Source organism: Culex pipiens, chromosome 2 (assembly GCF_016801865.2).
Source record: "Culex pipiens pallens isolate TS chromosome 2, TS_CPP_V2, whole genome shotgun sequence".
Classification (NCBI taxonomy): Eukaryota; Metazoa; Arthropoda; class Insecta; order Diptera; family Culicidae; genus Culex; species Culex pipiens.
This window is the reverse complement of record NC_068938.1, coordinates 62,321,154-62,345,755: the sequence shown is the minus strand read 5'-3', so window position 1 is coordinate 62,345,755 and position 24,602 is coordinate 62,321,154. Positions and strand designations below refer to the sequence as shown.

Genomic DNA, 24,602 nt, shown 5'->3' with positions numbered 1-24,602 from the left:
AAGTTAGATGCAATTTTAGCGTATTGTAAAAAGGGTTTTAAAACAGCTTAAAAAATATTTCTTTGTCAATATTCTGCCATATTTCCGCACGTTGATTTTTGACTAAATCGAGTTAAGGACGCCATTTTGTGAAGCTTTCAATTCATCACAGTTTGACTTTTACTGATCCCCAAAACTCGATTTCAATCCCGTTCAGTGTCGACCCTCTTCATATGGAATACAGTTCCAATCAGATTGTGCTATCATGACACAATTGACTAAATTGGGAAAGTTTTCCATAAGAAATTTCAATTAGAGGCTGTTTTGTCACTCTTGCATGCACTTTTTGATTACATATTTGAAAATAACTCGGGAGTACAAAAACAACAAACAAAAAACAGTGCTCAGATTAGTCAGCCATACAAAATGTGTTTGTTTACATTGCGTGCTCTAGGTTTTGTTTATTGTTTATTCAAGGTTAATCATTAAAACGCGTTTTCATCATAACATCTGAGAACAACATATGACAGGATCGCACAACTTTCTTTAATTCTGAATATAATTGGATTTTAAAAAGATTCTAAAAACATTTTATTCAGTTTGTTCACTTTTAAACCTATTCTGCAATGATTCTACGACAGCCAGTGTTTCAGTTCGAATATTGAACAAAATTTTGAATTAATAATATGTTTTAGTAGAAAAAAATCATTTATCAGTAGGCCTAGGCATGAAATAAAAAACATCACCAATATCAAACAAAGAAATAAACCAATTGAGTACCGTTTTATTTTTTCTCGTTTTCTAATTTTCCCGTTTTTGCGCGCGGCTCGTCGAAAAACCCAGCTTTTATTGTCCGTTTATCTCAAAGGTACACGCCGCGCGGCATTTCAGAATGTGCCATAGACATTGTTGCCAGTGATTTTCTGCACTATTAGTGCTATAAAAACATACCTGGCAAGAATGCCAATCGATTCCAAGAAGAAGATTAACAAAAACTAAACGCGCTGTATGGGATTTGACAGCGCGCATTTGCCGAATGTGCGGTGCGTCGTTCCGAGGCTGGTTTGCCGCGTGTCTTTTTGGGGAATCCGGGCAATATTTGAAAAAACAGTATCTCGGAATATTGAAAACATAACTTCAACCTTTTTTAAGTGTTTTGTAAAATTTTCCAAGGAATCCGATAAAACTATTTTCAGACATAGTCTTTTTAGTCCCGAGACCCTCCAAACAGCATATTAATTTTTCATTCGAAATTTTCAAATGTTAGGCTAGATATTCGAAACTTCCAACTATTTTTACTTAAAAGCCTATCTAATACCATTTCGTTTGCGTCCAAGACAGCTGAAATCGGTTGAAATGGTGCGGAGTTATGATTTTTTGAAAAATCGACGAAAATTAAAATTTTTTGGACCACCCTAACATGGCGTAGGTCTAATTATTTAGGCCAAAAAAAATCCTTAGACAAATTTTGAGCACGATTGGAGAACTTTTTCTTCTTTAAAAAATTTCCATTTTTTTATTCGACTTTTCACATAAATAATAGATTACGCTTAACAATATTTTTTTTTTTAAATCTAGTTTTTTATATGTTTGGCAATAACAAAAGCAAAAGTTGCTATCTTTTGAGTTGTGGCAAAAGTGGTCAAAATTCAATTGGCAGTGTAGCCAATTTTTCGAACAGGTCAAGATTTTTGAAAAAATGAAGAAAATTAAATATATGTTTTTACAAGATGAAAAAACATACATAAATTACGGTATTGTGCATCGTTTTCGAGTTATATCCAATAACATTTTTTGTCGATTAGGTGACTTTTTCTATTTTTAAAAGTCATGTCGAAGCTTAACCACCCTTGAAAAGATCAGAAAATTTCATATAAATTATTACAGGATTGATTCCGTAAGTTCAACAATTTTTGAATAAGAAGAGGCAGTGCGTGGCCGAATGGTTACGCTGTCCGCTTTGTAAGCGGATGATTCTGGGTTCGATTCCCATCTGCTCCAACCTTCCATCGGATGAGGAAGTAAAATGTCGGTCCCGGCCTTGGTTGTTAGGCCGTTAAGGTGTAGGAGTCGTCTCCATGCCATAAGTACAAACAACACACCAAACCAAGCCTACTCCGGTGGAATCGCTGGCGGCGGTTGGACTCGCAATCCAATGGTCGTCAGTTCAAACACTGGGGTGGAAGGTTCCTTGGAGTAGAAAGAGGTTTGGGTGCTCTCCCCATTCAAGCCTTCGGACTCCTACGTTCGAGCAGAAACTTGCAATAGAGACCACAAAAGACCCGGGGGTCGTTAATGTGGATGGTTTGATTGAGGACAACTTCCTGGGTTATTGTGTACCGTTAAATCTGAAGTTTATGATTTATTTATTAATTTGATAATGTTTCATATTTTTCTTTCTTTATTTTTTGTTGCAAGGTAGCAAAGAATTGAAATTTGTTGATTTTTTTTCTAGTTTCCAGTACTTTATCTAAAACAATAATATCTTAAGTGACCATCATCAGCCCTCAACGTATTCAATTACTAGCTTTAGAAACTCTTTTGTGCCATACTTTGTATCGAGAGACCGCAATTGCGTGACTTTTGTCATTATCCGCTCGTATCTACTCACACGTCAACCTCATCAACTTACTAGATAAAACTGCCAGCAATTAGTGTCAGCTCTAATCACCCGGTAGGTAATTCTATTGCACGCCCCTAGCCTATACTTTGTAGCGCTTGCGATTCTACTCTCTTAGTCTTAGTCTATTTTTTCTACAAAATTTATGTGCATCTTCTACTGATCTACTGATTAGCTTCACTGTAAATATTGCTCCAGCTGGGGGACGATTCCGTCGTGGCGGTCGTCGGTGGGGTCATTTGGTGGTCAGCAGTCGGATCTCCCTGACCTCCCGGATTAGCTGGTGGCAACGATCCTTCGGGACCTCTCGGGTGCTGCTGGTTCTGGGACAGTTTGATCACATTTGACAGAATCATATTCTTGATCATCAGATTGTGTCAGTACAGCTCGGCAAAGGTCATGTTGTGCATTTCCTCCAGGGCCTGGTTCGAGGACAGATCGCCGTCGCTGCTGCTCGTATTGCTCGGATTGTTACCTACGACGCCAACGCCACCCCCGCCGGACATGGCACTGGTAAAATGATGATGGTGGTGGTGAAGGCTTACGGTCGTGATCGATGGCAGGCTGCCCAGTGGTTGGCCGCCCGGGTTCATCAGGCTGCCCTCCTGACGCATCACGTTCCGTCGCCACTTGGCGCGGGCGTTCTGGAACCAAACCTGGGGAGTAGAAATCGTTTTTAGTTTTGGACTTTTGATATTGAATGATTACAGAAAAGAATACTTGTAATTTTCAAAATTAGTAAATTTAAATTGGCAATATTGTTAGCAACCTCACCTGCAGCACCCGCTTCGAGAGGCCCGTCTTCTGGGCCAGCTGCTTGAGGTCCTTGGCGTCCGGGTTCTGGTTGATGGCAAAGTACGACTTCATCGTCCGCAGCTGGTGGTGCTTGAACGAGGTCCGCATCCGCTTGGTCCGGCAGTTCGGGGTGAGCGTCCCGCCGGAACCGGGCGACTGGCTGCCGTCGTACGAGGACAGATCGAGGCTGCTGACGGACAGCTCTTTGTGCAGCAGGTCTGCAAAAAAAAGGGTAAAAGGAGAGGGAGGAAAGGTTTGTTACGAAAAGAAGTGGTTCAAGTGGAGGAACAAAACGGATGCTCCCTTCAGGTTCAGGTGGAGTAGGTGCAAAGCAAACCATTTATTTGCGCTACACTTTTCCACATTATGTCGAGCATATTTTCAAGCATGCATAAAGCAAATAATTGCGAAAGATTTTAACAGCCCCGGGTTGGGGGCTACATAAATTTACGATCAAACCCGAGCGCAGGCTCGAAACGGCCCTTTTAAGAACCGGTTATGGGGCGTTATTATTTGTTTTAATTGTTGTATTTAAATGCTTCTAGGAAAACCGCTTGTGCAATGCATGTTTAAACATATCTATTGTTTCCAATAAATTATGAATTGGCGAAACGTTTGTTTTCCTTTATGCCACTACGTTGGACTCATTAAGGTGCAAAAGTAAATGCGTATGATTTGCATTGGTCGGAGTCTTTGTCTGGTGGAAATTAGCATCCAACAACAGTTAAGCAACTCACTGTTTTCATTTGTTGAAGTAATCTCGCAGATATGGTGCGTAATTAACAAATGTTGCAAACTGTTACTGCTTGCGATGGTGTCAGTTTAAGTGGAATTTATAATTTTTAGTGAAATTTTACGAAGATGACTGTTCCATCTAATGACCATACGTTAACTATTCTGTGTTTAATGAAGATGTTCAAGAGGTTCTGACAGGTTACCGTACCAACCAAGGTACCAACACAATCTCGTTAAACAATCTATTGTTTTAATTTTATGTTCTCATTTGCAGCAAGAATAATTCACACGTTGATGTTTAGCTCTCATAATCAAGATCATGTCAACGTTATTTGAATTTATTTTGAAATTCTTTTTCACTGAATATTTATAGGCAACTGTTGGTCCTTTTCAAAAGAAAATATAAAAAATCTGGCCTAAAATTTTAAATGTGAAATTTCATCGTTTATGGGTAATTCTCTACCAACTCACACGAAATCGGGAAAAGTTGCCCTGACCCCTCTTCGATTTGCGTGAAACTTTGTCCTAAGGGGTAACTTTTGTCCCTGATCACGAATCCGAGGTCCGTTTTTTGATATCTTGTGACGGAGGGGCGGTACGACCCCTTCCAATTTTGAACATGCGAAAAAAGAGGTGTTTTTCAATAATTTGCAGCCTGAAACGGTGATGAGATAGAAATTTGGTGTCAAAGGGACTTTTATGTAAAATTAGACGCCCGATTTGATGGCGTACTCAGAATTCCAAAAAAACGTATTTTTCATCGAAAAAAACACTAAAAAAGTTTTAAAAATTCTCCCATTTTCCGTTACTCGACTGTAACATTTTTTGGAACATGTCAGTTTATGGGAAATTTAATGTACTTTTCGAATCTACATTGACCCAGAAGGGTCGTTTTTTCATTTGGAACAAAATTTTCATTTTAAAATTTCGTGTTTTTTTTCTAACTTTGCAGGGTTATTTTTTAGAGTGTAACATTGTTCTACAAAGTTGTAGAGCAGACAATTACAAAAAAATTGATATAAAGACATAAGGGGTTTGCTTATAAACATCACGAGTTATCGCGATTTTACGAAAAAAAAGTTTTGAAAAAGTTACTTTTTGCGTTTCTCTTTGTTTCGTCGTCCGTGTCTGTCGCGGGTGGTGATGAACGGCCATGATCGATGACGACCAACTTTTTCAAAACTTTTTTTTTCGTAAAATCGCGATAACTCGTGATGTTTATAAGCAAACCCCTTATGTCTATATATCAAAATTTTTGTAATTGTCTGCTCTACAACTTTGTAGAACATTGTTACACTCTAAAAAATAACCCTGCAAAGTTAGAAAAAACACGAAATTTTAAAATGAAAAATTTTGTTCTAAATGATTTACAGTCGAGTAACGGAAAATGGGAGAATTTTTAAAACTTTTTTAGTGTTTTTTTCGATGAAAAATACGTTTTTTTTGGAATTCTGAGTACGCCATCAAATCGGGCGTCTAATTTTACATAAAAGTCCCTTTGACACCAAATTTCTATCTCATCACCGTTTCAGGCTGCAAATTATTGAAAAACACCTCTTTTTTCGCATGTTAAAAAATGGAAGGGGTCGTACCGCCCCTCCGTCACAAGATATCAAAAAACGGACCTCGGATTCGTGATCAGGGACAAAAGTTACCCCTTAGGACAAAGTTTCACGCAAATCGAAGAGGGGTCGGGGCAACTGCTGTGTGAGTTGGTGGAGAATTACCCTTATATACAAAATTGGACCAATATCGTTGAAAATATGGTTTTTGTGTTAATACTTTTTCAACCCTAGTTTAGGTTAGGAGGTATTTTTACACTTCAAATTTAACACCTTCCAGGCGTATTTATTTGAGGGCCGTATGTAAGCAACCGGTTGACTGACTCAACAAAGTTAAAGAAGTTGAAGAGATCTACAGCAACTTTTTTTTAAGTTTTTTTTTTCGATTTTATAGGATTTTTCTTCAGAAAAGTCGATGGAAATCGATGGGTTCATGTTCATATCTATCAAATTTCGTATGAATGCGGATTACATTTTTGACATCAAATAAAAAGTTTCCAACCCAACTTTACCAGATTTCTTGTTTTCTTTGAAATAACCCCCAAATCCAATCTGGAAACCTCAAAACGACCATATAAAAATCTTTTCTTCGTACAATTTGTAATGAAATTACAGCAACAGATTGCCCGGATACAAAATCAAGCATAAAACACTGCTAAACTTAGAGTATTTCGTTTAAAAGCTATTTATTACCCAAAAGGTTCCCATCATTATTTTTTCAATCCTCCGCCATGCTACACTATATTATTTTAAACCATTTTCGAATCAATCACATTGTAGAGAACAATTTTCTGAACAATTTCCATAAAAAAGTATCAGTGGCAGTGTTCATCGTTTGAATGGGATTTATATCCAGAAATTTTCAATTCAATTAATTTCTGTAATTTCATGACAAATTTTATAAAGAAAAGATTATTATTCGGTCATTGACGTTTCCAGCTTGGATTTTGGGGTTATTCCAAAGAATGCTAGAAATCTGGTAAATTTAGTATCAGAAACAATTTTTGGAGATCAAATATTGTTGAATAATGTAATTTGGAGTCTTTAAGGCATATTTTTCAAAAATTTGATGGATATGAACTTGAACCCATCGATTTTCAGCGGCTTTTCTGAAGAAAAATCTTATAAAATCGAAAAAAAACTTTAAAAAAAGATGCTCTAGACCCCCGACGAAATATTTCGCCGGACCCCGCAAAATGTCGGGAAAGAGCCCTTCTTTCATGGTGCAAATATCAGACTTGCTGAATTTTTTGTCTTAATGTTCTCTGAAAAATACACCGTGTGTAATTCAGATTTATTCACTCAAAAAATAAAATAACAAAAAACGGTGCAAAAAAGTTCAGTCATCCCATCCAAATGTCCTATCCAAAGAACGACTAGCACTGAATGAAAAATACAAAGGCACTCTACTATTTCGACACTCTGAAAAGTGCTGAAACGTTCATTGCTTCAAATACTTAGAGCATAGCCGATTTTTTAATAAATAATTTTGGAGATATTTCATTCAACCATATTTTCATCTTTAATTGATTTTTTAAATTTTTAAGTCGGTAAAAAAATTGTATTTAATTTTTCTTGTTTTTATCAAACTCTCACGTTTTCTTATATTTTTGCAAGAAAACTGATTTCTTTTACATTTATGATGACTTTTCTAGGAGCTAGCAGAGATTCCTCGAATGGGTCTCTCATTTATCTCTCACTCACGACCAAGCTCTACAATAATTTTCCATTGGATCACTCAGTGAAATGCTAATGATTCCCCGAGGGTGGTCGACGGTTCATCACTGATGCTCCCCCTCAATTGTGTGATTGGATCGATTTCTTGATCGGTGTGAACGATTTATAGTCGCGCCGTAACAACTCGATCAATGGTAGATTCAAAAGATGGCCTTACTTTCCCGGAGGTTACAATTAATTTAATTTGCCATGATAGCGGGTTTGTGCAAATGAAATTAGTGCACTGAATCAGGCGGAGGTGAATTAAATTACGGCTGCGAGGGATCTTCTGCTCCAAGGTGTGGCGTTGGAGTTCAGGGTGCGGAAAAGGCGGTAAATTAAAATGCATCAGTTATTTGCCTTCTGGGACGGGGAGAAGTGTGTGTTCACTTTTGTGCAGCAGTGAATCCCAGACAACCTAATTTGTTGAACGCAAATTGAGCGATATAAGGTGTGCGTGCATGCAAAATATGATGACTATCTGGAGAAATGCTCAAGGGTTTTTTGCTTGGGCCCTCGCTGATTGGACGTTTTGATTGGGTGATTGCTAATTTTTACAAAATTTTATTGTAGCTAAGGGGCATTTCTGGCAAGGCTATTGAATAATGATGGCATTACTGTAATTTTATTATATGCTCAAAGTGCTTCATTAACTTAAGAATGCTTGATTTTTCGATAACTTAAAAATTTATTGATTTGAAATGTAGTGTTATAACCTTCAATAATAAAAAAGTCATCCTCCACAAAAATAAAATAAAATCAGCAAAACAGGAAAAACACAACCTTACGTGACTTTTGCCGATAAGGTCCATTTGATAAGGTTCACTTATGCTTCATGTTGATGCTTTTGTCACAACCCATTGCGTCATAACAACAAGACACCTTTTTTGCAGTAAACCGTGGAAATGCTGGGATGCTGTGAAAACCCACGTAGTATGATGTAATAATTTCATAAGTGGCTTATAACCATACATTTATTTTAAATTGATTTGCAAATTACCTGAAAAAAGATTCTTCAAATTTCTTCCTTGTTTTTTTAAATATATGAACGGAATAATTATGTACAACATAAGACAGTAATGCTTACATTACCGAAGCGTTTCTTCCTATTTTTACAAAGGATTGTCTACCTCGATCCCATGTTTATTATGTAGCCACCTTTTGTTGGCTTTCTTCTCTCCTTTTGTTTTGTTTTTTTTTTCATCCCTCAATGATCAAAACAGTAGAGAACAAAGGCCCAGCATCAAGAGTGCTGGCTATCTCGATTATGTTTGGGGACGATTTTTGGAGTGTGTTTATGTTGTGCTCGAAAAGCATGAGGGTTGCACGAGAGAGATGGTGCGCGTGTGTTCGAGATTCCCACTTGAAACTGTTTGGTATCGAAACAAAAGAGATTTGCACTTGGAAATTGGGGTAAATTCGGTTTTTATAATAACTTTTGGAAACGACGAAAGCCAATCAAATTAATCAGTTTGTTGAAGAAAATATGTTTTATAAAACTAATTTTAATTTATACTGATTGGAAAACCATTAAAATACACCACACTAATTATTTGACAATCTTAAGTAAAACTTAGTAATCTTATCTATAAAAATTAGCGTGTCCCAAAAAAAAAAAAAAAACACGAAGTCGAGGGAATCAATGGGCTTAGTAACTTAAATGATAGATCATCATTAGGGCTAGTGTTTTCTTACGGCGAAAAAAAATTACGCGGCACAGTCATGCTTTTGAACGGGTTCTCCGTTCGTTCAAGTTCACACAGCAACACGAAAAATAACAGCTCTGAGAACGAACTCTCGTCTCTAAGAAACGTTCGTTCAGTAGGCCTTTTTGAAACGAACGGAGAACTCAGTTCAAAACTTCAACATTTTCCTTTGATAAGACCTCAGTATACTGAGGTCTTATCAAAGGAAAATGTTGAGGTTCCGTTCAAATTGGATGACTGACGCGGCATGCCAATTCCAAAGCATTGGAATTTCACGGCAATTTCACGGTATTAAAAAATCTGCCTAAAATTAACGCAAAATTGTGTTATTTAAGAGTAGTTGTGTACAGGAAAGTTACTTTAAAAGTTAGTAGTTGTTGAAGATACAAATATTATCCCCTGACACAAAGTATTTAAGACAGTAAAAAAGTTGTGAGCTTAATTTCGTGGAATTTTGCAAATTTTTTACCATAGGAATTTACGATTCAACCATCCCAATTTTACAGATATTTTTTAATTATATATGCTTAAATATCTTTAAAACGAAGTCCATCCTTCAATATAAATAAAAAATAATCGCAAAACGGAATCGACGTAACACCTTATAATGTGACCCTCTTAAACCTTGCGGATTCGTCAACGGATCTATAGGCGTGTATCGTTCTTTTGCGACAAGACTCCGTCTCCCGGGTTTCCTAAGTGTGGAGGTATGGCACGGGGAGAGGGCACCGAAAACCCTATATTTACACTTAGAATTTTTTGCGTCCGCCTCGGGATTCGAACTGGCGACCTCTGGATTGTGAGTCCAGTGCGCGGTCCGATTGATCCACACAGGCAGACAGCTAACAACACAACTATTCGATAAATCCACCAAAAGTAGAATTAGTAGAATACGAGATATTACATTTTGTTTGCAAATGGTTTTCACGAACAGTGAAATTTGAGTATTTAGTAAAAAAATCATTTTACGTATTTTCAAAACTACGGGTACTATCGATTTATCCCCTAAGCTACTATTTCCATGAAGATTTACAACAAAATTTGACTAATTTTACAATCCCGTTGTTGCAGGATTGGGTCCGTAATTTTGACAATTTTGGAAAAAGAAGACAACAACTTCTTTCGTTGCTGTGCACCCTTAAAACGGTTTGTTTACCATTTCATCGCTTGTGTGCTATATTGTGACGCATCTGTTGTAAAAAGATAGGACGTGTCATAAAATACCACAAAAGCGACGATTTGTTATTGATAAGTACAGAAAATTAGAAAATGTTGCAAAGTGCTTAAAACAATTTTTAAAAACATAAACAACTTAATTTTTGTACATAATTTCCTTTTTACAGATATTCAAAAAATAATAACAAAACTGCTCTGCAGTTTCATTCTTTGCAGTTATGAAAATTTTCCGTTCACATTTTTTGTTAAATGTTAAAAAAAACATGCTTTGAACGTCAAATTGTATTATCCAAGGCATGTTAACACGAAAGCTTGTTTCGCTGGAACTTTTCGTAAAACATTGTAATAAAAAATATTTTCGAAGATGAGTTTCAAAATGCCCGTTAAAATTCTTGTGGATTGCTTGGATAAAAAAAAAACTCGATGTTCAAATACACTTAGGGACAGTTGGTTAATGAATTGAAAAGAATTTTGTGGCATTTCACGGTATTTACGAAATTTCACGGTCAAGGGCAAATTTCACGGATTACGCGGCTTCCGCGAAATCGCGAAAAATCACTAGCCCTAATCATCATGCTAGAAACAAATCTTTCATGTGTGAAAATTTTGTTTAACATGTTCCCTTGGCGTTTTTTTATGAAACAAGTCAGTATTTGTTTTATAAATTCACAAAATCTGCTCAGAAAAAAGAGAAAATCTTAAAATTTCAAATGCCTTTTAGCTTAAGATGATGGTCTATGGTCCAATAAACAAGCTAATCGTCAGCTGTGTGCTTTCTTGTGACATAGACCATTTTGGTCGAAAATGAGTTAAAGATGACGTTTTGCTATACTTAACAAACACTAAAAGATGCTTTAACCCGATTTTGGAAACTCGCTTCAGTTTCCCGGATATCGCAATACACACTTGTGACATAGACCAATTTATCATCAAAATGATTGTGCACACTTGTGACACGTCATACATGTTGTTGGAAAATGTGGAAAATTTCTCTTGTTTTTCACAAATTTATGTACACACATACTTTCTTAAAGTAATGCAACCTTTTTTTTTTGAAAATATACTGATTAAGTCGGTTAAACTACTGATTTAAGCCTATTTTAGTTTGTATGGGAATTCTGTGCACACTTGTGACACGTAGTACAATTTTACTTTCGAAACACACTTGTGACACGTGCTTTTCAGATTTTTGTTTACATTATTTACTGTATCTTTTAACTGGTGTAACCAAATTAGTTGAAACTTGGAGCGTTTGTTAAGCGATAGTATACAAACCGATTGCTTCTAAAAGTTTGGCTCTTTTTTTTTTTTTTTTTTCTCATAACTTATTTTTATTAGGTCCTTTTAGGTGCTGCGACCAGGTTAGGACCGAGGAACGATAATACAAAAAATAATAAAAAGAAGATGATCATTTTCCCGCGCCATGTGTCAACAAGTGTGCGATCACATCAATCTGTTCCTCGGGTGTCTTGCACTGCCTCAAGCGAACTCTATATTCACGATAAATGGCCCACAGCTCGGACTCGCTGTACAGCTTCCGTTCGCCTGGTTGTTCCTTCGGGGTTGCACCGGCGCCGGCGCCAGTATTTTCTCGACTTCTTCCTGCGGGACGAGGATGCTTTTCTTCCGTCCCGACGGACGGCACCGCTCCAGGTAGCGGAGGAAAATCCGCCGCGGTGAACGCGGCTACAGCCGGAGACTGTTTGTCCTTCTTCCATGCTGGCGGCTTCGGCTTGGACGCCTGCTGCCTCGACTGGATGAACTGCGCACGTTTGGGACAGCTGCGGTCCAGACCCTCGTGAGATCCAGAGCAGTTGACACACTTCTTGGCTTCCGTTTCTTCAGCTTTGCACTTTTCTGTGCTGTGGGCACCCCCACAGCTGCTGCACCTGGGCTTGAGATGGCAGTTACTGGTTCCGTGACCGAACTGCAAGCAGTTCTTGCACTGGGTCACGTGCGGTTCTTTGTTCCGGTAGGCCACCCACCGGACGACGACTGATCCCACTTTCTTTACCTTGCTACTCAACTCCTTGAGACTGGTGTGCCCCTTGGGGAAGAGTACAACGAAAGGTGTCTCATCGATGGCGGGAAGCTGCTGCTTCCGCTTGATGGCGTGAACTTCCAAGGCGTCCAACTGATGTTCCGACTTGAGCAGCTCCTTGATGTATTCCGGTTCCAGGTTCGGAAGACCTCTCATCACTACCCGGTGCGGTCTATCACCGCGCCTTCCGTAGGTGTAGAACTCCACCTTGTTCTTCTTCAGGTGGGCTTGCACCGAGTCGAAGTCGTCCCTCTTGAAGCACGTAATTTTGGTGCCGTACCGCGTCAGTTTGTGTTCCGGCTGGACATTACATGTCGACATCACCTTCGCAAGGCGGGCGAAGCTTGTATTTTTCACCACCAGCGGCGGCTGCTTCTTTTCCCCGGCCGACTTGCCGGATTCTGGTACCACGGGGGTGGGTTTTTCTGCGGCTGGGTTCGCATTGTTGTTGTTGTTGTTCTCCTCCGCTAGCGGGCTGAACTTGTTGTTGCTGAGCAGTTTTTTCACGTCCTTGCCATCGGCGACGGTGATCTCCTCCATAGCCTTCCTGCGCCGAACCTTGATAACGGGACGAAATTCGCTACCGTCCTCTCCTCCTCCTTCGGAGTCTTCCACCTCCATGCTCGTCGCCGCCTGCGTTTTGGGTTGGAACCCGTCCGGCTTCTCCCACACACTTTTCTTCAAGGCCGCGTTCCAGTAGAACGGCCTTCCATCCTCAGTCCTGTGCTCCGTCCACTCACTCTCCGCCGTCGCGGCCGCCGCCATGGCCGTCGGCGAAAGTTAAAAAAAACACCGTCAAAAACGCGCTAAGCTCCAATCAAAGGACACACGTCTGCTCTGGGCGAGCTGTCAAACTGGAATGTAAAAGTTTGGCTCTATCATTCATAGTTTTGAAATTATTTACCAACAAACTTTAAAAGTCGATTTTCTAGAAAAGTACTAAATGGTCGTTGTCACAAGATAGCACACAACTGACGTAATGTATCGATTTGGCTTTTCTCATTAATTTCCTTCGGTATTGAAAACAAAAATTTCTCATCTGTAAGAATACATGCATCTTTTAGGAAATTTTCTGCCGATCCAACGGACTTGAAGTTTTACCCACTCTGAGCTGAGTTATTTCAGTTTTTGTCAAGAAAAAATATTGAATTTTTGAGAAAGCTGAAAGTAATCATGCTTATGAAAATTTACTTAAAATGACACGAAATTAGAAAAATAAAAATAAAATTTCGAACAACTCATGTACGAGACTCTAAAAGTGAAAATGAACTAAACATAATTTGATTTTTTAAATAACACAGGTTCATTTTTAAACATTGCATTGAGAGTACAAAAAGCATTTCCACAGCATTTTTCATGAAACAATTTTCCCACACCAAAGAAATTGAAAATTCACGTAGTATTTTGAAATTTGATCCTTTTATGTTCACCAGCCTGTCACATCACAGCGATATGACTTATCATCGCCATCTAGATGTCACGTAGGTACTTGTTTGCCGTTATTCAAGGTACTTGTTTGCCGTTATACAATTTCAATCTGTTACGTGATTTTACACGTTTTGCAAACGCAATCTCACCCCATTTAGTAGCTGAAAAATCGCGCGAGAAAGTTGTACACATCACACTGCCATCGACCTGGACCACATCGCCGCCGCCGCCGCCTCCGACGATCGTCCCCGGGGGTAAAAATCGCGCCAAGGGTCTTAAAACAGGACCGCACCGGGGCGAAACAATTCTCGGGGGATGCAATCAGTGCAAGATTTATTACAATTTTCGCCGTTTGGTATTTCAATCACGTCGTCAAAAAAACGACGCGGCCGCACTTTCGTTTTGGCCACGGTCGGTGGCCAGCACGTCCTCCCTCGCGGAGGAGCAACTTACTTTGCGTGGCTCTCTGGCGGTAGCATTTTCGCGTCAAGGCATTCAGATTTATGGTTCGTGTCGTCGTGACCACCAGCACACACAGAGACTCCTGCGAGGGAACTCTCCTCCTGGGAATGAACCCTTGACGGCGATGTCCACATTTGGCAAATAAAGTGGTACTACACCGGCTCTGTTGGGCCGCCTGGCCGTGCCGTTTAGGAACAATTAGAAAAACACGAATTCCACCCGTTACGGGTCCCCAGAGGTATACGGGACCGTCCCACACGGAAGTGATCGTCGGCGACAGAAAAGGTACTTTAACGGCTCACGCGGGAGTTGGATGGATCTAACCGGACTTATATCAACTAGATTGATTTGCCGATTTTATTTTGTTATTAACTTGTGCTGAAAAGTTCTTTATGGCACTTATTTATGTGCTGAAAAGATCAGTTTTTTCTGCACTTGTACCGAAAAGTACTTTTCAAATCTGTTTTGGCTTTTTTTTAATTTTCATGATGGCAAATTATATTCAAGTGGATTAACAAACGTTTGTTTTGGAATCGCAAAAGTTGTTGCAAAACTTGAGTTTTTCAGTACTTGTTGAATTTATCCAAGGATTTCGGTGTATCGAGTCTGGACTGTACCTATCCAATGAAACGTCAAATTATGGATTTATTTATTTATCAAAACTATTATATTTATTACTTTAAAGGGGTTACATACATGTAAATCGGCAAAAATGTCAGAGGTTGGTATGAGCACACACTTACATTTTTTGTAAATCTGTTTTCAGGGCATTAAAATATACATTTTCAACTTTTAACAAAACAAATTTGAAGACATTTGGTTGTACCTTTGCCGAGATATAGCTATATGAAGTAAGCAGTTTCAAAAAACAGGTGCAACGATATCTCAATACTGCTTCGACCAAATCGACTCAACATTTTGGCGCTAAAACGGTTCCGTGTGCATGACGAAAGCCGATTTTTTTTAATATTTTTAAGTTTTTCATCTTAAAAATTGTCAGTTTTTGATTTTTGTATTTTTTTTTAAAGTAAAATTTGAAAATCGGGCTTCCTCATGCACACGGGACATGTCTTCATCCCAAATTTCAGCTAATTCGGTCCATCCCATCTCGAGATATCGTGGCACCCGTAAATCAACTCTGTGTTTAGAGAAAAACGCTCACAAAGTTTGACAGTTCGCTTTGCGCATGGCAAAATTTCAAACTTAAATCGTCTGTTACTCACTTGAACCATGAAATATCTTCATGAAACTTTCAGGAGTGATTGGAAATCATCTTTTTAGTGCAATTAACAATTTTGCTGAAATTTTTAGGTTAGGTTTGGGTTAGGTTTGGCTTTCGGTCTGTTTGGGGAATCAAAACACTTGTATGCATTGTTGGAATTCGAGCGAGAAGAAGGAAAGCATTTATCGCTCGCGAACGAGGGAGAGAACTTGTAGTACTTTTCTCTTCTCGCTCGCGCTCGCATTTTCGTTCGCGTTCTCGCTCTCGCCGCGAGCGCTCGCGAGCGCCTCGTGGTAGCCGTTCGTCCCAAGCTAGCAATTTGTTTATCAGGCTTATGAATACGAACCAGGCGATGGTATAGAGGTGTAACTTCAATCGCTGTGTTGTTTTTTGTTCGTTTCTAACACGTTCAACTTCTCGCGAACGGGCGATTCTGGCTCGCGAGAAAGCCCTTTCGCGAGCGGAGGAGAGCACGGGCAATCGGTGAGTTTCTCTCGGCAGCTCGAGACTCGCAGCGAGAACTCGAGAGAGAGAAAATTTTCTCGCGAGAGCGCGATTATACCAACACTGCTTGTATGTTCTCTTAATACAAATGTTTTGATTCCCCAAACAGACCCAAAGCCAAACCTAACCTAAAAATTATTTGATACGGTCGAATAAACAGCAGGATTTTGCTGAAATATGAAATTTGGAAATTTTCTACATTTTTGGAACCCCTTAATAACATACAGCATTTAAACCATCAAAGTGACGAGTTTTTTCTAAACTATTCTGTTTTTAAAGAATACGTGTCTATTTCAAGATGGATCAGTTATATTTTAAACCAGTGATAAACAAGGTTAAAATTGATGAAAAATAAATTTTCTATTTTTTCATCGTGTTCATATTTCATGTTCAAGTCGTAGCGTTTAGATCCTTGTTCAACGCAGTAGAGCATTTAATTTCTCTTATGAATCGAACTTTTGACAATGCTTAAATTTGAAATACGTCGTCGTCATAAAACAAGGTTTAGATTTGCTCGTTCTCGGGATCAGGACTTAAATGATTTAAGTTGGGCGTCAAATTTTCCCGGGGGTTTTTTTATTTCCAGGGACACTGTAAAAATATTTTTGGAATCCCGGGAAATTCTTGAAACTGTCATAAAATCTATGTTTTCGTTATATTTGTTATGTCTTTCAAGTCAAAATCATAGAATTAACTCAATTTAAAGATAGCTTAAAAATAAAAAAAAATATTTTCTTTTCTTTGTAGTGCTTGGATTTTGAATGAACCACAATTTTAATCCAATTTTATTCAAATTATGGGGGGGAACCGTGGTGTAGGGGTAAGCGTGATTGCCTCTCACCCAGTCGGCCTGGGTTCGATCCCAGACGGTCCCGGTGGCATTTTAAGAGACGAGATTTGTCTGATCACGCCTTCCGTCGGACGGGAAGTAAATGTTGGCCCCGGACTAAGGTTAGGTCGTAAGCTCAGTCCAGGTGTAGGAGTCGTCTCCCTGGGTCCTGCCTCGGTGGAGTCGCTGGTAGGCAGTTGAACTAACAATCCAAAGGTCGTCAGTTCGAATCCCGGGGTGGATGGAAGCTAAGGTGTAAAAAGAGGTTTGCAATTGCCTCAACAATCAAGCCTTCGGACACCTAGCTTCGAGTAGGAATCTCGCAATCGAGAACGCTGAGGCAATGCTGTAGAGCGAATAATTTGATTTTGAAGTTTTTTTTTTTAAATATATTTCTTTTATATATTATTGTATGACATGACTGTGAAATGTCTCAAAATAAACATGACAACAAATACCCAGTTAATGTAAAATTATAGATAAGTTTTGAATTTCATGTTTTATGTTTTATGTGTTCCTGTTTTAACCTTGGTCAATTAAAAAAAAAATATACCAAAAATTTGGCAGCTGTCTCAATTCGTTACATTTTTCCTGATTTGGCTAAGATGCATGTGTTTGATGAAAAATTATTTAATTAAGTTTTTGAAATTGAAAATAATAAATATACGAAAATATAATACCCAGCCTTCTAAAAATAAATGAAATTTTATTAGAAAATATTCAAAGCGCTAGGCATTTTGCGGATCTGTAAACTATTTTTTTTTACAATTTTCCCGATCATGCCTATTTTTTACTTTTATACGTTGAATTCAAATTTTAATGCTTTAAAATTCTTATGTGAGTATTCTACTGTTCATCTCGTTAAGCAACCAAATCTGAATTTCCAGACCAAAATTTGTTTTTTTTCAGTTTCGGGAATTCCCGGGACAAATTATGAAAAATCCCGGGATTCGGAAATTCCAGAGATTTTTTTTTGGAAAAATCTCTGGAATTTTGTCCCGGTAATTCCCGGGATGGACGCACTAACCTTGGTCAATTAAAAAAAAAATTTACCAAAAATTTGGCAGCTGTCTCAATTCGTTACATTTTTCCTGATTTGGCTAAGATGCATGTGTTTGATGAAAAATTATTTAATTAAGTTTTTGAAATTGAAAATAATAAATATACGAAAATATAATACCCAGCCTTCTAAAAATAAATGAAATTTTATTAGAAAATATTCAAAGCGCTAGGCATTTTGCGGATCTGTAAACTATTTTTTTTTACAATTTTCCCGATCATGCCTATTTTTTACTTTTATACGTTGAATTCAAATTTTAATGCTTTAAAATTCTTATGTGAGTATTCTACTGTTCATCTCGTTAAGCAACCAAATCTGAATTTCCAGACCAAAATTTGTTTTTTTTTCAGTTTCGGGAATTCCCGGGATGAAATATAAAAAATCCCGGGATTCGGAAATTCCAGAGATTTTTTTTTGGAAAAATCTCTGGAATTTTGTCCCGGTAATTCCCGGGATGGACGCACTAACCTTGGTCAATTAAAAAAAAAAATTTACCAAAAATTTGGCAGCTGTCTCAATTCGTTACATTTTTCCTGATTTGGCTAAGATGCATGTGTTTGATGAAAAATTATTTAATTAAGTTTTTGAAATTGAAAATAATAAATATACGAAAATATAATACCCAGCCTTCTAAAAATAAATGAAATTTTATTAGAAAATATTCAAAGCGCTAGGCATTTTGCGGATCTGTAAACTATTTTTTTTACAATTTTCCCGATCATGCCTATTTTTTACTTTTATACGTTGAATTCAAATTTTAATGCTTTAAAACTCTTATGTGAGTATTCTACTGTTCATCTCGTTAAGCAACCAAATCTGAATTTCCAGACCAAAATTTGTTTTTTTTCAGTTTCGGGAATTCCCGGGACAAATTATGAAAAATCCCGGGATTCGGAAATTCCAGAGATTTTTTTTTGGAAAAATCTCTGGAATTTTGTCCCGGTAATTCCCGGGATGGACGCACTAGATTTAAGTCAAAAGTAGTAAGACTCACCTAATCGCAGCGGCGTCCCCGGGTCCAGCCCATCATGCTGCTGCGGGGGTGGCTGGTTCTGCAGTGACCCCTGCTGCTGGCCGGCATCTAGCAGCTGTGCGATGGGTTTCCGCTTCCGGGGACGTCCTTTCTGGGAGTGCTGCTGCTGCTGCTGCTGATGTGGCTGCAGGGGCTGAAGCTCCGCCGGACCGTCCCCGGACTCGGCTCCTCCTCGTCCTGGCGTCCCTCCTCCTCCGCCGGGGTAAAACTGTGATGAAATTGTTTCTGGTTCACTGGTTGGTGACGTGATTAGGAAAGTGGTAAGTACAGCGTTTCGTTTGTTGTGTTAGCTTATCTTCTCAAAGCGGGATTCGAGGGGAGATTTGGGCGGTTTTTATGGGGAGTGGAGATTTGGCCGTTACCTGAGCACATCGGTGTCGTAGTGTTCCCCGCAGAAGAGTCGACCCTCGCGGATTCCGGCGGTGTCTCCGCCTCGGAGCAGTTGGCCGCAGATGGCGCACGAGAAGCAATTGACGTGGAAGATCAAATCCTTGGCGCGCATCACCAGCTCGGACGCGTTGATGCCGGACCCGCAGCGGGCACATCGCCGCGACGAGAAGTTCCTGGCCGTAGAGGACAAAAGGTTCATTAGATGCGGTTCGGGGGAGGTCGTTGCTTTTTATTGAAAAGGAGTTATATTTATGCCCAATGTCTCCCCTTTCCTCCGACAGAGTTAAGATGTAAGCTCTCACGAGACAATTAATAGCACATCGAAATTCCTGGAATCGAACAAATCCCTTTCATGCCGAACAAGAAGATTGACTTGAATCATTCCCCAGACCCCAGTGCCAATGTCCTCCGCCCTCCAGTTCCGTTAGATCCAATCGGCGAACCCTGGTGGACTTAGGGTGGTTCATGCTTTCGGCATCTCTTTTTTTTAAATTGAAAAACGGTTACATTAAATTCTGAGTCATAATTTATCAAAAACCAAATTTCTTTGACTTTTTTCAATTTCGCTTAAAAATTTTGAACTCAATTATTAATTTTTTTAAAATGGCTAATGTTGTCCTCTATAAATAATCGTGAACCACCCCAACCAAACACAATCCCACCGTCAAACGGATCTCGATCCTAGGGAGCAACGTCAGCAGTCAGAAACCTCCGTCGACGTTCGTCAGCTGATGTATATTCATGCCGGTATGGATATATGTATCGAAACAATTCATCGCTCTTCATCACCCGCCTGGTCCTGCTTTTTCCCGGGAAATCGGTGGCCCCCATTATTGTTTCGTTACAACCAACAAACCAAACCCCTCTGTCCTGCGAAGAAGGGATGTCCGAGGAAGGGGGCAGCTTTTTTGCAAACAATGAAATCATGCATGGAAAACAGATTCGCTCAACTGCGAACAATCTCGCAACTCCTCGTTGAAGAAGAAGAGAAAGAAGGCAAAACGTCGAAAAGCTCACGTCCCAAAAGCTTCATGGTGGGAGGGAGTTGGGGCAGGGGTGGCTCCACCAGCCGATCGCTGGTAGTCCTGTACCGTATCATAAACAACCTTCGGGACCTTCCGAAGAGCTGCGGCAGAGGGTAGAACCGTAATGCAACGGCAATGGGAGACCGGTGACCGGGCGTGGTGGGTGTTGCCGGGGATGAAGGTGGAGAAGTTTGGGTTGTTGGGGCAGAGAAATAAAGATGGAACATACATCTTTGGCTGGTTGAGGTTTTTTGAATGCTGGAGCTGAGGCTGCCAGATTAATTTAATTTGCTTCTTAGCTTAAAATTAAAGATTGAGGAATAAACCTATAAAAGAAAACTTTAATTTTTATTTTTTTACTTTTTTTATGGATCAATTCACTACGTTTTCGCAAACCGACATTTAATTGTATTTTTTGATTTGGATGAAATTTTGTTCATTGATTTCTTAGGTCCAAATAGTTCATTTTCAAGCATTGGTTGGGGTTCGTAGCTTTTCATAGAAAAGTGCTATGCGAATATTCTAAAATCTGTATCTTGAGAAGGAATTTTCTGATCAATTGAGGTTGCCTTGCCAAGAATTAAAATTACGAAAAAATAGTTTGTGCTAGTGGGAATTCGGCCTTATATTTTCAATCGATGATATCTTGGAAATTGTTTAACCGTTCTTTTAAGGTAAAAAAGTGAAGCTCGTGTGATATATTCTCAATCCCATATTAAAAAGTTGTACAGAAAAATTCCTCACCTATTCTATTTTTGAACTATAGATGAACGGAATGGACCGAACAATATTTGAAGAAAAAAATATTAAAAAACTTTTTTCTTGAAAATTTAAACAAGACGAATGCACAGCGAAGTGCACATTAAAAAAAACACAAAAAGTACTTTTTGATTCCAAATTGCAATTTCCATAAATGATGATTGGAAGCTTTACATTTTCCGGGAAACTTCTTTGTATAACAATCAATACAGTAGGAATGAGTAGTGATTCCTAGTTCTTTAAATTAATTTACAAAGTTGTTACTTGGATCAATTAAACTTTAAGAATCTCAAGAATGAGATCAGATGGTTGGAGTTTTAGATTATTTAAAATAATGTACAGTAATCCCAAATCTTGAATTTAATATTTTTGTATATGAAAATTCTGCAGCGCTTGGACACCACAGATTTAAAGATAGTACCTCGATAAATATTAACAAAATTTAATAAAACGGAAATGTTGTGTATTGTTCAGTTGCAAAACTAAATACAGCCAAAATGTTGTCAAATTCTCAAAACAACAATTCATAGGGCTATACATTATTCTCCCTTGGTCTCATTTTATAGAAAATTTCGTGCAAGTTCAGAAATGTATTGTTTGAGACTTATTTGTAAATAAACGAGCCAATTATCAAAATAATCTCTGTAACATTACTACAAGAAATTATTTTTTTGCAATTTTATCTGTATGGCACTATATTGACGTAGACTACGTCTTACTCGAAGGTACTGGGGTGCCATTCCAAAAAACCCGGGCCGAAGGCCCTGGAATACTGCGTCATCCGTCAAACGCTTATATCTTCCTTCCCTCTAATCGAATCGACACGATTTATGTTCCATTCGATTCGAAAATTATTCAGCAATTTGCTATCAAATTTTCATTGTTGGCAAAATAGTTTAACTATTGAAACAATTCAATGTTTTAAAATGTTTTCAAAATGCAGAGATTTTGCAAGCAAAATGAGCGCTTCCCAAACACAGACGGGAATGTCAAGTACCTATTTTGAGGGGAAAATCACCCGAGCAACGCGACCGAGTGTCGGTCGCGAAAAAGGAGGGGAAGTAGCGGGCCGAAAACATATATAAGAAAGTGCGCCAGTTTTCAGACCAACATTCACGTCTCAGACGTCGGACCGGCCAGACCAGCAGCAGCAGAGCAGAGAGACCAGAACAGCAGCAGCAGCAGAAGAGGACCAGAGCAGCAGGAGAGAGAGGGACCAGAGCTACAACAGAAGCGCGCATCGCCTTCTCGCCAGCCAGTTGCCTCTCGATGGCCGGACCGTTTGGATCTTCTGAGGAAGGGGTGAGGATTGCCCAACTCTTCGGAGTTGCCCTCACTCCCCGCCCCTCGTTCCACCTCAAGCCTTTCATGTACGTGCACGCAATACATGCGCACGTAGATAACTCTATGGCAGCTGCGGTTTTGTTCGCATTAGATTTGCCATCTCTTTCTAGTAAAAGTCAACTAAATCGGAATTCAATTCGAATCGTATACGAATTCCGTTTCAACAACCGGTACGTACACGGTCCGATTGAGTTTACTGGCCTAAGAGTGTGTAAGTTCTGTCTTGTTGGGGGGTCCATCTCCCATTCTCAACCTTAATCCGCTAATGTATTGCAAGTATCTAGCTAATTCTTCAAAATTAAGATATGGAAAACTCTTTGTCCACATATCAAAACTTTACGTAGTCTACGCCATTCCGGTTATGTCTGTGACATAACTACTTTGACTTTTTTATATTAAGAGTTTCACGGGTTTTGTTGAATATCTCAGGATTGAAATTGGGGTTTGAGGATCTGTGAAGGTGAGTAATTAAAAGCTGCACAAAATGACGTTTTTTACTCAAGTTAGACATAAAACGACGTGCAAAAAGTACAATTACAACAAAATGCCGACATCTTATACTTATCTGATTTTGGTCCGAATTTCTTGCTCAATAAAAATATGTGTTTCATTGAAATAGGGTACGTTATCCATTAGTGGACCCTCTGAAGGTTTTTTGATGAAAAATTCAATAAAATCACAATTAAAAGCGCGTTTTTGTCTACAAATCTTTTATTTGGCATGTTCAGCATCATTTAAAACAATGTTGACTGTCATTTACGTGTCCTTTCAGCCAAAATAAGTGTTTTTTGTTCGACATCTGAAATCAGCAATGGCCACTAGCATTTTCACAACAAAACAGCATTTCCATTTTAAAAGTACCAAAGTTGCTGAAACTATAAGAATTTATAATTGATCAAAACTTAACTTTTTTTTTAATAAACATGCGTGGTTTTATCAACAACTGTAAACAAATCCATTGTTTTTTTTTGTCAACTATTTATGTAATTAATATGGAAAATTTGCATCAACATTACTTTTTTTATCGTTTTTATGTTTACAGTGGGTTTTGACACGTTTTATTTGATATTTTTAGGAAATATACTGCCCCTGATCGCATAAATGTCCCATATGCATTTTCATTGTTTTTGAGTTATTGATGCAGTTTTGTTCAGAATCGCGAGATTTTTCAGAAAAGCCTATAACATCCAGTACTTTGTTCTAGAAATCAGGAGGAAATCCAGTTTTTTCGTGAAAACTTTACACGTAACGTATGTGGGGGACAAACTTCAAATGCATTTTTGTCAGCTTGCTGTTTTTGCATATGGGACATTTATGTGAACACGGGCAGTATATGAGTTAAAAAGTCTGTTATGTTTTTTTTTTGTTGTTAACAAAATGTATTTGTTTGCAGTGAAAAGTTAGCAAGTGCCCACTTTTAATCTTTATATCTTTTATTAGACCCACACCATGCATCAGAACATCAAATATCGGTTAAATTTGATATAAAAACAACAGATAGTGGACCTGGGTCCACAATCGGATTATGGACCCGGGTCCACTATAGGGAAAGGGGGTCCATAACTGGTGCTTAAAATATTGAATAATTGTGAAAAATGCTCGTCGACTCTACTAGGGTGTCCACTAATGGTTAAAATACCCTAATAAATAAATATTTTTCCAATCTCTAGTGTTTATTAATTTTCTTCAAAAAATCAAAAGGCAACACTGCACCCAACAATACCCTCTCCGGACACCCCACCCATGGTCCGGGGAGACGAAACGGAAGCAGACGACGTGCCGAACAGAGGGTCGTTACTAGCACGAGTGCGCGATGAAAACGTTTTGTTTTCAACAGCCCCAACAGAGATGAATCTTTTCCCGACCTCCACCATCCAGGTAATCCCCTCCTTTCAACTCTCCTCCCGTTTGAACGCAAATATAAACGCTTTTGTGTTGGGTTGTGCTGTGTTGTGTCCCCCCAAAAAGGAGATATGGCCACGTCCCCGATGGCAGCCCCGGTTGACAATTCGAGGAAAGTCTGAGGCCCCGGGGTTGTATTATGGTCTTGTTGTTGGTCACATTTTGCATTGAATTGAATTCGGCTTTGAATCGAAACGATGATACACCGATTGAATGGGACACCCGCGCGGTAGAGAGAGATTTCCGCTGGGTTTTAACCTGAAAGGAAGAAGAAAAGGCTGAGGTTCGGGAGGAAGGTGCGGAATGGTCCAGTT

General features: G+C 38.9%; 1 protein-coding gene across 1 annotated transcript in view; it reads right to left on the bottom strand.

The window, feature by feature from the left end:
• Positions 1–2,468: 2,468 nt before the first annotated feature.
• The window catches only part of LOC120419391 (LIM/homeobox protein Lhx9-like), a 41,201-nt gene continuing 19,067 nt past the window's right edge, over positions 2,469–24,602 (bottom strand). The window contains exons 4-7 of the mRNA XM_039582063.2: positions 19,231–19,431; positions 18,830–19,101; positions 3,374–3,612; positions 2,469–3,255 (exon numbers count right to left, since the gene is read on the bottom strand). Of these exons, the coding sequence (XP_039437997.1) occupies positions 2,977–3,255; positions 3,374–3,612; positions 18,830–19,101; positions 19,231–19,431 (991 nt within the window). The 3' untranslated portion in view covers positions 2,469–2,976. The remainder of the gene's footprint in view (positions 3,256–3,373; positions 3,613–18,829; positions 19,102–19,230; positions 19,432–24,602) is intronic.